General features: G+C 38.2%; 1 protein-coding gene across 5 annotated transcripts in view; it reads left to right on the top strand.

The window, feature by feature from the left end:
• Window positions 1-15,577, top strand: part of LOC132114771 (formin-binding protein 1-like) — an 83,480-nt gene that overhangs the window by 26,793 nt on the left and 41,110 nt on the right. For all 5 annotated transcript variants that reach the window (XM_059523090.1, XM_059523093.1, XM_059523092.1 and 2 more), the window contains exon 2: window positions 12,287-12,402. In XM_059523090.1, coding sequence (XP_059379073.1) covers window positions 12,287-12,402 — 116 coding nt within the window. The remainder of the gene's footprint in view (window positions 1-12,286; window positions 12,403-15,577) is intronic.

Here is a 15,577-nt window from a genome sequence, read left to right as displayed (position 1 = left end):
ATGACTAATTCACACACGCAATCACTCGTACTGGTACGTTAATGTGCTAATTTATCTTTATCTGATCTTTATTTATCTCTTACACCGAGCAATAATCTATAAGAAATGTTATCAAAGTTACAAAAAGTCTATCAAAGTTATCTGATATTATCAAGATGAATTTGTTCTGACAGTTTAACTCTTGAGTTCTTATCATATTTTATTACCATTTTCTAAACTATAGCAAATAAACTGATAATGTGAGAAATGTTGAAGGCGTCTGAATAAATTTTGGTTTGACTGTGTGTTTAATTTTTACAGTGTTATTTTACATTTAATTATTCGGTTTCTGTACCTGGACACTTACAAACTTGAAAAAACTTAAACACTGTGTAAATAGCACAAACAAATAAACAGAACGAACATACAATTTAAACACTTTCAAACAGGGCCCACTGGTACAACCTGCACCGGGACCCCGCAAACCCCAGCTACGGCCCTGCTTACAGTACAAACCTTGTCAGTGTACTATGAGGGCAAAAAAACAAAACCGAAACAAAATAATCGTTCATTAATAATAATCGAGGTAAAATGTTCAATTAATCGAGGTTTTGATTTTAGGCCATAATCGTCCAGCCCTAGTTAGCACTGCTGTGAATGCATGTGACGTTGTACAGTATATGACGGAGGCGCCAGATCTGCAGCTGATAGAATGTGCGCTGTACCACGATACTATGATATTTCTATAAGAGCAGATCGTGGAGACATTTTTATCTTCCACGATCGTGGAGACATTTTTATCTTCCACGATCAAAATTCATCATATCGCACACCCCTACTTCATACGTTTTTGTTTGTAGAATTCCTTTTTTGTGGACGAGTTTTATTTGGTATAATTTGTATCTTAATTTTAATTTACATTTTTTTTTTTTTTTTTTGGTCAATTATTTACCTGAATAAATGTTTCATGGAATGAAATGTGTTCAAGACAAGGCCCACAACCATTCTTCCGCGGCCAAAACAAAGGCTGAAACAACAAATAGTACTATTATCTAATGCTCTAACTTTGTAAACTTCCAGAGGAAGGACTTTAAGTCTCTGCTGTATTCCATGTATAATTCATGATATTAAGACAGAGTGCAGTAGATCTTTTTGGGGTCTCTCTGCTGGATTTCGGATGTTTTGCGTGGACTGATATTAAACGGTGCCTGAGGCTTGTACTCTGTGATTCAAGTAATAAAGACAGAGTGACATTTCTGCCTTTCCCTGTCCCCCACCAGGTCATGGGTGTGTTCTGTGTGTGTGTTTTGCATGCTCACTAGCTAAGATTTAATCTTTCTGTTTGAATCTTCCGGGCATACATGAGAAAATCTAACATAATATCAAAGAATATCAAAGCACCATCAAAAGAGTAGAGGTGCGACCTCGGCATCCTGGCTAAATTCGCCCATTGGCTTCCAACCATCATGGCCTCCTAACAATCCCCATATCTGCTGATTGGCTTCATCACTCTGTCTCCTCTCCACCAGTAAACTGGTATGTGGTTGGCGTTCTGGCGCAATATGGCTGCCGTCGCATCATCCAGGTGGATGCTGCACACTAGTGGTGGATGAGGAGATACCCCCTGTCTATGTAAACGCTTTGAGTGCCTAGAAAAGCGCTATATAAATGTAATGAATTATTATTATTATTATTATCAAGGAACAGTTTATACTAGGGGTGTGCACGGATAGTCGAACATTCGAATATTAGTTCTGCTCTAATTATTCGATAAATAAAAATAATATTCGAATTTCGCAAAAAAAAAGAAAAAAAAAAGTTCACAATAAAACCTAATTCGGTCACTTTCTGTGATTCTCCACGGCATATTTGAAGGTGTATGCAAGCAAAAAAATAATGAATGAATGAATAAGGGGCCATTCACATATCGCGCCTAATAACGCGTGGAAAAGGCTATGCGCGCCGCTTTCTCCTTCTTTCCAAAGCGCTCGGGCAGAAGCGCTCCTGAGGCTAAGCAACAATGACGCGCTCTCACCATGAAGACGCGGAAATTTCAGCAAAGGATAAATGCAGGATTTGCAGCACAAAAAAAATCGCTTTCAGTAGCTCTGCTACTAAATTTATTTCAAAATGGCAATCCATATAGAGCTATGATCAGCTGTTCCTTCATCTTGGCTGAGCTTTCAACGTTGTTACGGGAAAGGATGAAGCTGAATGTTTGGTTCTTGTCACATGACATGCGGTGCGCTTGAGATGTTTTTAACTCGATGCAGTGCGGACGTGCCTGGAAAAAACGGGCGCATCGCACCGCGTACGTGCGCATCGCTACCGCGTCGCTTCCATTATGAGCGCGCATACCGCGCGCCTACGTTGGAAATAACAAACTTGAGCATGCAAAAGACGCGATATGTGAAAGCCCCCCAAGAACTGCGGTCTTCTACAGTACTTCAAATATGCCATGGAGAATCACAGAAAGTGATCCAAGAACATTGTTGCGGCATCTCTCAAGCAACGAATAAACACCGCTAACTTGGAGAATGCAGTGAAAACTCATCCTCTCGCGTCTGCCCTTGACCCTCGGCACAAACATCTCAGGTTTCTCGATGAAAACATGAGAGAAGTAAGAAAAAAAAACTTTTTTGAACATTATCAGAACATTTTCCTTGATGCGGGTGGTGCGGATGCAGCCGCCGCCACCAACGATGAAGAGGATGCAATGTGATGCAAAAGTGGGAACAGTTCTTGCTGTAGCCATGTATTCCATCAAATGAGGATCCCATTCAGTGGTGAAACGAAAACACAAAGCGCTTCACAAAACGTATTCTCTTAGCACACCGCTATTTGTGAGTCCCGCCAACGTCTGTGCCCGTCAGAGTGCGTTTTCTCCGCGGCCGGCCTTACTGTTAACAGACTAAGGAGCCGACTTTCCCCCAATCATGTTTACATGCCGTATTTCTTAACAAGAACATGTGAAACAATGGAAAAAAAGAAAAAAAGATTTGCTGACAGTTTAAAAGTTAAGTGTAAGCTACATTCTGTACAATAGCCTATAATTGCTGCAGGCTGCTTTACATTTTTTCTTTGTTCACTTTTTTTTTTTTTTTTTTTTGCTTTTAATCTGTACTTGTGTTTGTTTGCACGCATTGTTAAAGGTTTTCAGCTACAAAACACGATGTGTAATGTTCAAGCTTATTGTGTGTAAGCTTGTTCAAAATGACGAAAACATGTTGCTGAAAAATAACGTCTGACTCATTAAACTTAATTTAAATAAACGAATATTCGAATATTCTTTTTTTGTGAGCTCAAATATTCGAATGTGATATTTGTGGAAAACGCCCATCCCTAGTTTATACATTCCTTTATTGTCCTCAGTCACAGCCGTACACAAGATGTCCATTGGGACAATCAGAATAGCATATATATGGCTCTGTGATTGTTCTTTTGATTCCACTATGCTGGAACTTGGTGAAATTTTCATGTTATTGTTCACGTACTGACCTCACTTCCTGTCATTATTTGAGCATAGGATGTTTGCCTTCTAGGAGATGCATCTAAAGTTCTAAAACCTTTGTGCTTTGCATGCAATCTGAAGTTGTATTAGGCATGGTGCAGACTTTAGAAAGGGAAAGAGCACATCAAAGGGCTGTGCAAAAGATCTTATGCGATTTTCATGCGCATCTCGTCAGTAAAGGCGCTCCTGTGATTAATAGTATATATCCAGCACATGTGTTCAGATCAGGGTTGCCAGGTTTTCAAAACAAAACCTGCCCAGTTGCTTCTCAAAACTAGGTCAGAACTAGCCCAATCGCGTTTCTAAGGGGTACCCCAAGTGCTACCGTTATTTTTGTGTCAGTTTGTTGCTCAGAGTCTTCAGTCTGTCTAGATTCCTAGTAGTGATGCACCGAAATGAAAATTCTGCGCCGAAACCGAAACCGAAAATTTTGGATGCACTTGGCCGAAAACCGAAACTGAAGCCGAAAATGGCTTCTTTTAAAAACGTATATATATATTGCTTGGATTTAATGGATCTGAATTGAAAAATCACAATATAATAATCAAACTTTTATTAACAGTTACATAAAAAAACATAAAATATTTTTAACAATAAATATAAATAATAATTATTCTTCAAGTTTTATGTTCCATCAAATAAAATATGCAAAAATTGTGCAAAAAAAATCCACAATTTTGGAGATTTTTGCAGAACAAATGCTACATATTGCAACTTTGGTGTCCTCTCGTATAGGGCTGTCACTTTTGTGAAAAAAAAAATCCTGTTCGATTTTTGAGACATAGGCAAAGTGTTCATTGAATCGTTAGTAAATTGTCTATATTTGGCGTTGATCCGTTTTTCAACGCCAAATATAGGCAAATCCACCGACAACTAAACAGGCATTAGGGCAAACGTAAAGAGGGCGCTTGAGACGCGCACAAGTCAGCAATGTGGACTGCCATAACAGTCATATCAATGAAAAACATTACTGAAGGCTACATTGATATTATGCACTAATAGGCTGTGTGTGTGTGTGTGTGTGTGTCAGAACCTGCAGTTGCTGTTTGACGCGCGTTCGCTACGCCGTATAGTGACGAGCTGGACGCGCTCTGAGAGAAGGCCGTTAAAATCGATTCCCTATTTTCGTTTTCGAAACTTGTGTTGGTTGGTCCGATCGATTGTGCAGCTTTTGTGACAAGCTTTTTTTGATTGTGACAGCCCTTTGACATGCTTAATCTTTGATAGGCAGACGCGTGATAACAGCTCGACCGTGAGTGAAACCTAAGCGCTTGCTCACGGATGGGAGGGGCGGTTGACATTCATTTTCGGTTTACGTTTTCGGCTGTTTTTTTTATTTCGGCCCGAAACCCGAAATTTCGGTGCACCCCTAATTCCTAGATAATCTTGCTGTGAGTTGTTCCACATACACATCTTATGACTCATTTTGAGTTTTTCTGTTTCATGTTTTCTGTTCTCTTCTCATTGTAATGTTCACTCTAGGCGGACATTTACTTAAGGTCAGTTTGTTGATTTGACTTTCTAAGTACGTTCCTGCTCTTGTTTTGCATTATTGTTCAAAAGTTAATTTTATTCCAAATAATACTTAATCTCCTGTTATATAGAAATATATTGTGCTTTTGTTAAACCGCTTATTTGGTTTACATTTATTCATTAAACTATTTTAAGGCTCAGGAAATCATGTAATTGTATAGTTGCTCAATGCATAAAAGCAATTTTTTTGTGTTTTCCCACAGTAGATGAAAGTGCCAGAGTTCTGCATATTTAAGAGCCTTGGAATTATACATGCAGATATCATTCACAGAAATCATCATAACAAATACAAAGATGCTCCGCTGAGAGAAATTAAAAAAAGGAACACAAAATAACTAGCAGAGAGACAGGAATCATGAGAAAAATATTAAAGGAGTATTGCTGAAATCACCTTGCATTAGAGTGCTCTTCTTGAGTCATTGGAGGGAAATCCAATCTGCTTTTGCAAACAGAAAAGAGATAAATAAGAAAGCCTTTTGCTGAATAAGTTCCCGCTCTCTTTTCTCTCTGAACATTCTCATTTGATGCACATCAGAGGTGAATCAGGGCATACTTGCATCTGCAGGGGGTCTGGGATGTTTTTCTTCCTTGAGACTTAACTTTATGAATTCTAGCCGGTTTCTGTAAGCTGAGATTGGCCCACCTCTTTTCGTCTCCTAGCAACTGCAGTCGTCAGTCAGCCTGTGGAGGTGGAGCCTGCATGAAATCATTGTATTAATTATTCATGACTGCTTGGAGCAGAGGGTGACGTAAGGATAGAAACTGAGCATGCTCGCCTAACTCTGGCACCAACGGTAACCAGGCACCAGCCAGAGAATTGGATGTATAAAGCTATCCCTTGGCTACTGCCTTTGTTTCATTTGCACTGTATAATATATGAACAGGCTGGGTTTTGAGTGTGAACAAAGACATGTGAAAGATTTTAATTTAGCATCCATAGTCATGAGCTTCTGTAATCGCTCCAGCCAAAAGAACAGACCCTCACAACAAGCTGACAGACCACCATCTACATATCCTCGTCGGTGCATACGGCCAGTCAGAGAACACATGCTACCAAGAACCATGGATCAAGCTGTTTGCTGGATGTCATAGTATTGTGTGTATTTAGAGAGAACCCGCTGGTTGGCCAGTCTGCCAGTGTGTAGTTCAGCACCTTCTGAATAGACTATGTATGTATGTACAGTATGTGTGTATATATAATATGTGTGTGTGTGTGTGTGTGTTATATATAACATGAAAAAATATAAAAAATGTCAATTAAAAGATATTTGACAATTATAAATGCAGCAAATCCCTACTAAATAACTAAATAACAAATACCAAAAAAGAGAGAAACTGAAGAACTGAAATGGAAAGGTCTTAGTCAAACCTTTGCCTTGTGTTGAACTCTTAAATGTTACTCAAGGATATTTCAGTTGTTATTAGGGGTGTAAGAAAAAATCGATACACTTGAGTATCGCGATATTTTTTTTTGCAATACTGTATCGATTTTCAAAAACGCAATATCGATTTTTTTTTTTTTTTTTTTTTTTTTTTTACGTGCAAAAATATTCATGGTAAGACGGTTCACGTTTATGTTTATGTTTAAATCCCTATCGCTAGATGGCTATGCTGAGACGCACCACTAGTGTCCTCACAGTGTTTAACTTTTTGCTAGAAGCTAATAACAGCGTAGTAGTTATGGCTGAACCACATGTAAGACCGGCTCCCGCAGCATTCCGTGCTGAAGTGTGGAAACATTTTGGCTTCCAGTGTAAAGAGGGCACCACCGATATCGACAGGAGCCATGCAGTTTGTAAACTGTGTCAGGGAAAAGTCAAGTACTCTGGTAATACCACGAATTTGAGGGCACATTTAGCAAGACACCATTCAGACACTCAGTTAAACGAACAGCAAGCTAAACGAGTCGACTCGTCACAACTCACCCTTGCTCAAGTTCAAACGCACAAATTACCAACGACTTCAACTCGTGCAACCAAAATAACCCAGTCGGTAGTTTATTTCATTTGTAAAGACATGCGCCCGCTCAGTGTGGTTGAAAACGAAGGTTTCCGTTATATGGTGCAAACAATGGAGCCTCGTTACACTATACCGTCCCGGCAACACATCACTGATATCGCTGTGCCCAATCTTTACAAGGAGGTTAAAACAAACGTGTTGGAATGTCTAGCTTTAGCTGAGAAGGTTGCCTTGACGTGTGACGCTTGGACGTCTAGGGCTACCGAGTCATATGTGACGCTTACGGTCCATCACATAACTGACGAATGGAAGCTGGAATCCTGTGTACTGCAGACGAGAGCGATGTACGATAGCCACACCGGAGAGAACATCGCTGCCCTACTGAAAGAGGCCGTTGCTGAGTGGCGTCTGAACATAAAAGATCCTGTCTTAGTTACAGATAATGCAGCAAATATGCATGTGGCGGCTGAACTTGCCGGCATGAGCCACATACGGTGCTTTGCACACAGTCTTAACCTCGCCTCACAGAAAGCGCTGAAAGTGCCATCAGTGGATCGACTACTCGGCAGGGTCAGACGCGTCACCGCATTTTTCAGACGCAGCACCATAGCTAGCCAGCAGCTTAAACAAAATCAGCTCCTGCTCAAGCTACCAAAGCACAGACTAATTACAGACGTTGTTACAAGGTGGAACAGCTCGTATGATATGGTGGACAGGTTTTTAGAGCAGCAGCCAGCCATCTGTGCAGCTCTCCTTTCAACAGAGGTCCGCAAGAGTGAGAAGGATATATTCACACTGACTGATGCTGACATCACATGTGCTGAAGCAGTACTCAAGGCACTCAAGCCCATGAAGGATGCTACCTTAGTGATGTCAGAGGAGAGCATGCCTACTGTTTCCATCATTGCACCACTTTATGCAAAGCTTGTCACGGGCACAGAAGAACACCTGGATGACACACAAACCGTGAAGAGTATCAAGGCTGCTATAGCAAAAGATCTGGGAAAGAGATATGCTGGTGATGAACAGGATATACTGCGAATGGCATCAGCTCTTGATCCTCGGTTTAAGGATCTACCATTTCTCTCTGAAGCAGAGGCCAATGATATCTACTTCAAAATAACTGATGCTGTGGTGGATGACCTCACCAAGCAACAGAATGTAAGTAACAAATAAATACATCAAATACACACACAAATGAAATATTATGTTTAAATATTATTAAATATTATTAGGAAATATATTATCACATTAGGCCTACAGTGTAAATAAATAGTAATATAATCTCCATTTAATTGGACTTGAATCTATATACAAAAATAGTATGATTAATATGTATCCTCCTATTGTATGTTTTGATTATAGTTTTATTTTATTTTTCTTGTCACTTTATTTCATTTTAATTTATTAAGTTTCATCTCTATATTTTATGATTGTGGGAGGATCTTGGGCTTTGTTGTACATAGTTATACATTTAAAAATGTTTAAATAAAGAATCACAAAAAAAAAAAAAGGATGAATTTGGGCTAAGATAAGATTTAGTTGGTGTACATAAATTTACTGTAAACTAATACTAGTTTGATTTAATGTTTTTCAGCAGCAAGGAGAGGTAGAAAGTCCAATGGAGGAAACTGGCTGGTCAGAGGAGGTTGATCAGCCAAACTACGAGGATGGCCCTGTATCCACCCAGTCCCCCAGCAAGAGACCAAGGAGCTCATGTGCTTTGGCAGACTTGCTTGGACCTACTTTTGCCTCTACCAAAAACAATGCAACACCAAAATCTGCACATTACACTGCAACAGCTGAGGTTAAACGTTTTAGGGAAGAACCCCCTTTGCCACTTCCAGAGAATCCTCTCAGTTGGTGGAAGTTCCATGAGCACGAGTACCCTCACCTATCCAAAGTTGCGAAGCGCTTTCTTTGCATTCCCGGTACAAGTGTCTCTTCGGAGAGAGTTTTCTCCTCTGCGGGAGATATTGTTAATGCACAGAGAAGTGTCTTAAAGCCTGAGCATGTTGATCAGCTGGTTTTCCTCCACAAAAACCTTAAGATTAAATAAGCTTCCCTTTTCATTGATTTAATTAGTGTTACATTCCTAAATGTTTCCTTTAGGAATTGTGTTTTTGTAACACTAAGTGTTATGTGTTGGATGTACCCATATTAGTGCAAGCATTTTTTTAATGACAGATTGCACCTCAGATTGCACCTAATGTGTTATGCATTAGCCTAGATGTCACAGTCAGGGGCTATGTATTTTCTTTAATTGACAATTTACATTTGTTCCTTAATGTTTCCTTTAGGAATCGTGTTCGTGTTTTTACAACACAAAACGTGTTGGTCTGTTGGATGTACCCTGTGTTCTAGGAATAGTGCAAGCATTATTTTTATTGACACAGACAGATGTCTTTTATTTTTTTCAGATTGCACATAATGTGTATGTGTTATGTATTGTGACAGGGGCTATGTATTTTCTTTTATTATGGCCTACTTGAGCATATAAAAATTTGCTCACTAAGAACCTGTGAACCACAAATCCCAAACTGTTTGATTTTCTGTGTACTGAATTGTTTACCAAAAGTAAACTTCTTTGAGTTTTATGCACATCATGTCTTTTTTAAATATTACTTTTCTAAAATTATAGTCCTACTTTAAAAAAATCCCAATATATCGCCTTATGCACAGTATCGAAATATATTGCAATATATCGAATCGTGACCCATGTATCGTGATACGTATCGTATCGCCAGATTCTTGCCAATACACAGCCCTAGTTGTTATGTGTCACTTTTAACCACACCCACTCTAGGAACCAGCCCCCTCCGTGCTGATCATTAACAACATTCAGTTTATTGTTTTAAGGTTCACTTGTTTTGTGATATGATTTATTCCTCAGTACGTAGGGACAGTTATTTTAAGGTATGTAAGTTAGTATTGATAGTACATTGATAATGCTTTAATAATGAAACAAGGCAATGCCTCAAAAACTTGCAGTATAAAAACACCTAAATGCTACATTATATGTTTTTAATTCATTTGCTAATATTGATATAATAAACCTTTTAAATAAAGTATTGTTCAGTAGCATATACATTTTTGCTGTGCAATTAAAATTGGTATAAAATAATGAAATTTCATTGGTGTCAACTAATTACATTTTGGTATTGGTAAATTTAGGATAATTGGGACATTTTCCCCAATTATTTCAATGGCAAAACTATGAATTATGAACTATGAACTATGAACCTGAATTCACCCTATATACCAAGTTAATTATTATAAATATAATATTTATATGCATAATTTTGTTTGTTGTATTGAAGAACTGCACTTTTTGTCTATATGTCCCTAAGAAACATGTCTGATCAGTATCCTGTGGCCATGGACCTAAAAGCAGCCTGATTTTACAGGACTTTAGTTAGTCATCTAGTACCTCAGACTAGTTAATTTGTCCCTAGTATGTGTATGAGAATATGAGTGATCTCAGTATTTTTACCTTTTTTTTTTCCCCACTATGCATGTGCTTGTTAAATGACATTTAAAGTCTGGCAGATGGTGGGGGGGATGCTGTTTTTCCACTTGAGTGAAGCGTCAGTGTGCTGCTAAGGTGATTTCCTCGATTTCAGCAGCGAGCAGCATTGAACTGGCAGGACTGTGTGTAAAACTCCCTCCAGGCCTGGAGAATCACCCACACATGTGCGTTATGTGTTAATGCAACACTCATCAGTTTTAGGAAGATAATTTGGATTGCAACCTCCCACCCTATGCAATTTGACTGTCATATGCTGTTGTAGAAGGACTCTATGTTAAAGGTGGGCAGGATTCTGGCTAATGCCTGTCATGATAGTTATTGCCCAGAGTAATCATTAACTACTGGTCCTGTGTGCAAACAGAGCATGAGATTCCAGTTTTATCTTAATTGCACTTCATCACCCCACTCCCCCGCCTCTCTCTCTCTATCTCTCTCTTTCTTTCTGTCATTCTCTGATTCATGCACTAGCTAAATAAGATGCTGTCAGTTTAACGGAAACATAGTCAGCTCAAAATATAGTCCACTGAACAGATGAGCCCCAGTGTGTTGTACTGGCTTGACTGAAATGGTAGGTTGAAGATTGAGTGTTATGGCTGGACAATGTTTAATATGATTGTTGACAATATTAAAGGAATTTTTCCCCTCAAAATGAAAATTTTGTCATTAATTACTCACTCTCATGTTGTTCTAGACCCCTAAAGCCGGTGTTATACTTTCCACATGAGCAATCTTGACACATACAGGGACCGCGCAGACATAAGACTACTTGTATTTATACTACCAAAAGCGTACGCTGATGGTTCTCTCCTGGCATACTAAGGTTGTAGGTTCAAACCCTGCTAGCTGTTTTAACTGTAGGTTAGAGTGTGGACATGATTAGTTCCATGTAATGTACCTTAAAACTGGATTGTCATGATCCTTGACAAATGTTGACTAGTCACCATAAAAGGGAAAAATGCAATGAAACAGTGGCTTGACTGTCTTCTGCCCCCTGTGAACAGACTAGATCAACCTCGGACTAATACACAGCTTGTCTGCCTCTCTTTCAGTCTCTACTTATTAAAGTGTGTTACATTTTATAAATATTATTTAGTTATCCAGTGTTTTGTTTTAGAAGCCATATTAGGTGTTCTCTCAGTCTGGCTACATCCAAGGCTTTACCATAAATAGTCCTTGAATGTAATGCTGTAGATGTCACTTACTCCTCCGTTGGGTTGTGTGTTGCTCAGAACCCAGATGGACTGTGTTTGGATCCACCGTGTCTGTGTTGTTGGGTTGGTGGTGAGAAATGTGATGTAACAGTCTTGAGCTGAACCTTTCAGCTCACCCGATTCTTCATCCAAACTGGCTGGATGAATGAAGGCGGCGGAATCATTCTCAGCATGTCTAGAATAACAGCTAAAAGCAGGGAGATTTAGTAAAGCAGGTTGGTACCTGTATGTACAAACATGTATACATTGTTATAGCTTGATATTTAACTGCATAGGAGAATCGTATTTGCCAAAATGATTCCTTGCCTGTAAACGTCCCTTAAGGTGGAGTGAATTTCCTTTGGAGTTGGTTGAAAATTTTCAAAGCAATGAAACAATCCTAGTTTGCAATGTGAATGTTTATTTAGCATTGATTTATATTCTGCACTCACCATGAAAATGTTTCATATTCTTCAAACAAGTCCTTCCATATTCATGTTTCCTGTCTGGCACCAGCAGCCCAGTGACAGATCAAACTCCCTCTCACTGGACCTCTTTCTTTTTTCTGCTTTCTTCCTTGATCAGGACCAGTTCGAGAATCTCGACAAACACTCACAGTGGGGCATCGACTTCCTAGAGCGCTATGCAAAGTTTGTCAAGGAGCGCCTGGAGATCGAGCAGACCTATGCAAAGCAGCTACGGTGAGCATCTGACAATGTGCCTTGAACAGCAGCTTTTGTTGATAACTCAACTGATGTCAGTGAGGGGTTTTATTGCTCTGATTACATGAAATAAGTGGGTTAATAAAATATGAATGATTTGAGTGAGTGATACTGATGTTTACATGTTTACAAGAGATGCACATAACTACTAGGGATGGGCGTTTTCCACAAATATCACATTCGAATATTTGAGCTCACAAAAAACGAATATTCGTTTATTTAAATTAAGTTTAATGAGTCAGACGTTATTTTTCAGCAACATTTGTTTTCGTCATTTTGAACAAGCTTACAATAAGCTTGAACATTACACATCGTGTTTTGTAGCTGAAAACCTTTAACAATGCGTGCAAACAAACAAAAGTACAGATTAAAAGCAAAAAAAAAAAAAAGTGAAAAAAACGTAAAGCAGCCTGCAGCAATTAGGCTATTGTACAAAATGTAGCTTACACTTACCTTTTAAACTGTCAGCAAATCTTTTTTGCTTTTTTTCTATTGTTTCAAGTGTTCTTGTTAAGAAATACGGGCATGTAAACATGATTGGGGGAAAGTCGGCTCCTTAGTCTGTTAACAATAAGGCCGGCCGCAGAGAAAACGCACTCTGACGGGCACAGACGTTGGCGGGACTCACAAATAACGGTGTGCTAAGAGAATACGTTTTGTGAAGCGCTTCGTGTTTTCGTTTCACCACTGAATGGGATCCTCATCTGGTGGAATACATGGCTACAGCAAGAACTGTTCCCACTCGTCTCAGCTGGACTCTCTGTAATCATTGCTGAAGAACTGGCTCAGCCTTTTCCGACGAGTGGGCATTGCATCTTCTTCATCGTGGCGACTGCATCCGCACCACTCGCATCAAGGAAAATGTTCTTTTTTTTTCTTACTTCTCTCATGTTTTCATCGAGAAACCTGAGATGTTTGTGCCGAGGGTCTAGGGCAGACGCGAGAAGAGGAGTTTTCACTGCATTCTCCAAGTTAGCGGTGTTTATTCGTTGCTTGAGAGATGAAAAGAAGCCCATTATAATATTTAATAATGATTTTAGTTGACTGGTTAACCATAGTGATCCATTTCTGAAGTTTATAGGCATTGCAACAATCAATTAACGATATCTAACCATTCATCTGTGATAACACACAAAAATCAGCTTATTTAAAATGCACATTACAACTACTTTCAAATAATTTAATGCACACTACTTTTATAGTTGCCAAACAGCCAAAAATGAAAGACACCATTGTTAAGTAAATAAATGTAGCTAGTAATAACAAAAAAGTCATTTACAGTAGTTCCTCAGCCTAACTGTACATTTTAACATCTTTGCACATTATTTGAATATTTAACAGGTGTGCATATGTTTTTTTTTTATGTGGCTCATTTAATCCGTTTTTGTAGCAGAATGATCCATTTTTATAATAGGGCTCTTATTGTCCTTATGAACACATCTGGTTTGACCAATGTTATTGATTGTGAGAGACAAATCAGGGGTCAAAAAACCCTGCTGTAAGATTTGACATGAGATCAAACTCCGAATGAGACCATGAATTCGCCAAAGGACACGCAATGACTGCAGCTGTGGCCTCCTCTCCCGTCCTCTCTTTTCTCCTTACCTCTCCTCTCCCGGGATGTCCCTGTCCCTGTGGACATTCTGCTGTTGCCTGGATACAGTTATAGAGTCACTCCTCTTCCCCCCTCTCAAATCTCATTGAAGGTTCTAGTGTAGTACCACATTCATTCTACCTGACAGGTCCCACGCTGCTCTCTAAACCCCCCTCAAGACATGACCCATCACACATGGCAACACCCAGATGGTTTTCTCAATCAAGGGTTTCCATAGTAAGGGGTGAATGGAGCCGAACGACATTTACCCTTGTTTGGTTTTAATAACTCTTTTTTTTATTGTTATTAACCATGTGTGTATATATATATATATATATATATATATATATATATATATATATATATATATATATATATATAGCGTCTGCTAAATGCATACATTTAATTTAAATGTAATTTAATATTATATATATATATATATATATATATATATATATATATATATATGTGTGTATATATGTGTATGTGTGTATATATGTGTGTATATGTATATATGTGTATATGTATATATGTGTATATGTATATATGTGTATATATGTATATGTATATGTGTGTGTGTGTATATATATATATATGTATATATATATGTATATATATTGTAATGAATTAAACCTTAATAATCATCGGGAAGAAGGAGGCGGGAACCGGCGGACAATCAAAATGAAACTTTAATAAATCAAAATAAAACCAAAACCTAAAATAAAGCCCAGGCCTGGTCCTCTCTCGTCCTTCACTGTCGTCGCTCCAGTTTTATATCCTTCCATCTCCTCTGTGGGACTCGAGACCGGTGGTGGGTCGCAGGTGTGGCTGATTTCCCAATCACTCCACCGGCCTCGCTCGTGTTCCCACATCCCTCGGCCCCGCCCCACTCGTTACATATATATATATATAATATTAAATTTAATTTAAATTAAATGTATGCATTTAGCAGACGCTTTTATCCAAAGCGGCTTACAGTGCATTTAGGCTATCAATTTTTACCTATCATGTGTTCCTGGGGAATCGAACCCCCAACCTTATGCTTGATAACGCAATGCTCTACCAATTGAGCTACAGGAACACTATATATATAATTATAATATATATATATATAAATTTCAGCAGTGTTGCACGTAACATTTTTAGATGATTAATTGATTTTTCTTTGATTAATCTGTTTAAAAAAGGCATTGCAGCATTTAATCAAAAAATGTTGTCCAGTTGTCTCTTTCAAATCTCGTTTAAATTGAATGTAACTATATTTATTACAAAAATATTATTTATACATTAACATGCAAATTAACATAAAATGTTTTATTAACATGCATATGCGTATGTATAAAGTTAATAAATATTTAAAATGAGTATTTTTTTAAATATGCTAGCAAATATATATACTAACAATAATAATAAATTTTTATTCATTACATTTTAACATTGTTTGAAGACAATAAATGTGCTTATTTAATAACCAGTATTTTTGTCATCAAAACCTTTTGAAAAATGTTTTATTTCTAGTAAAATATATTTATTGTGTACGCTACCGTAATATAAAAGAAT

The sequence above is a fragment of the Carassius carassius genome, chromosome 34, assembly GCF_963082965.1.
Source record: "Carassius carassius chromosome 34, fCarCar2.1, whole genome shotgun sequence".
Classification (NCBI taxonomy): domain Eukaryota; kingdom Metazoa; phylum Chordata; class Actinopteri; order Cypriniformes; family Cyprinidae; genus Carassius; species Carassius carassius.
This window is presented reverse-complemented; position numbering and strand designations above follow the sequence as displayed.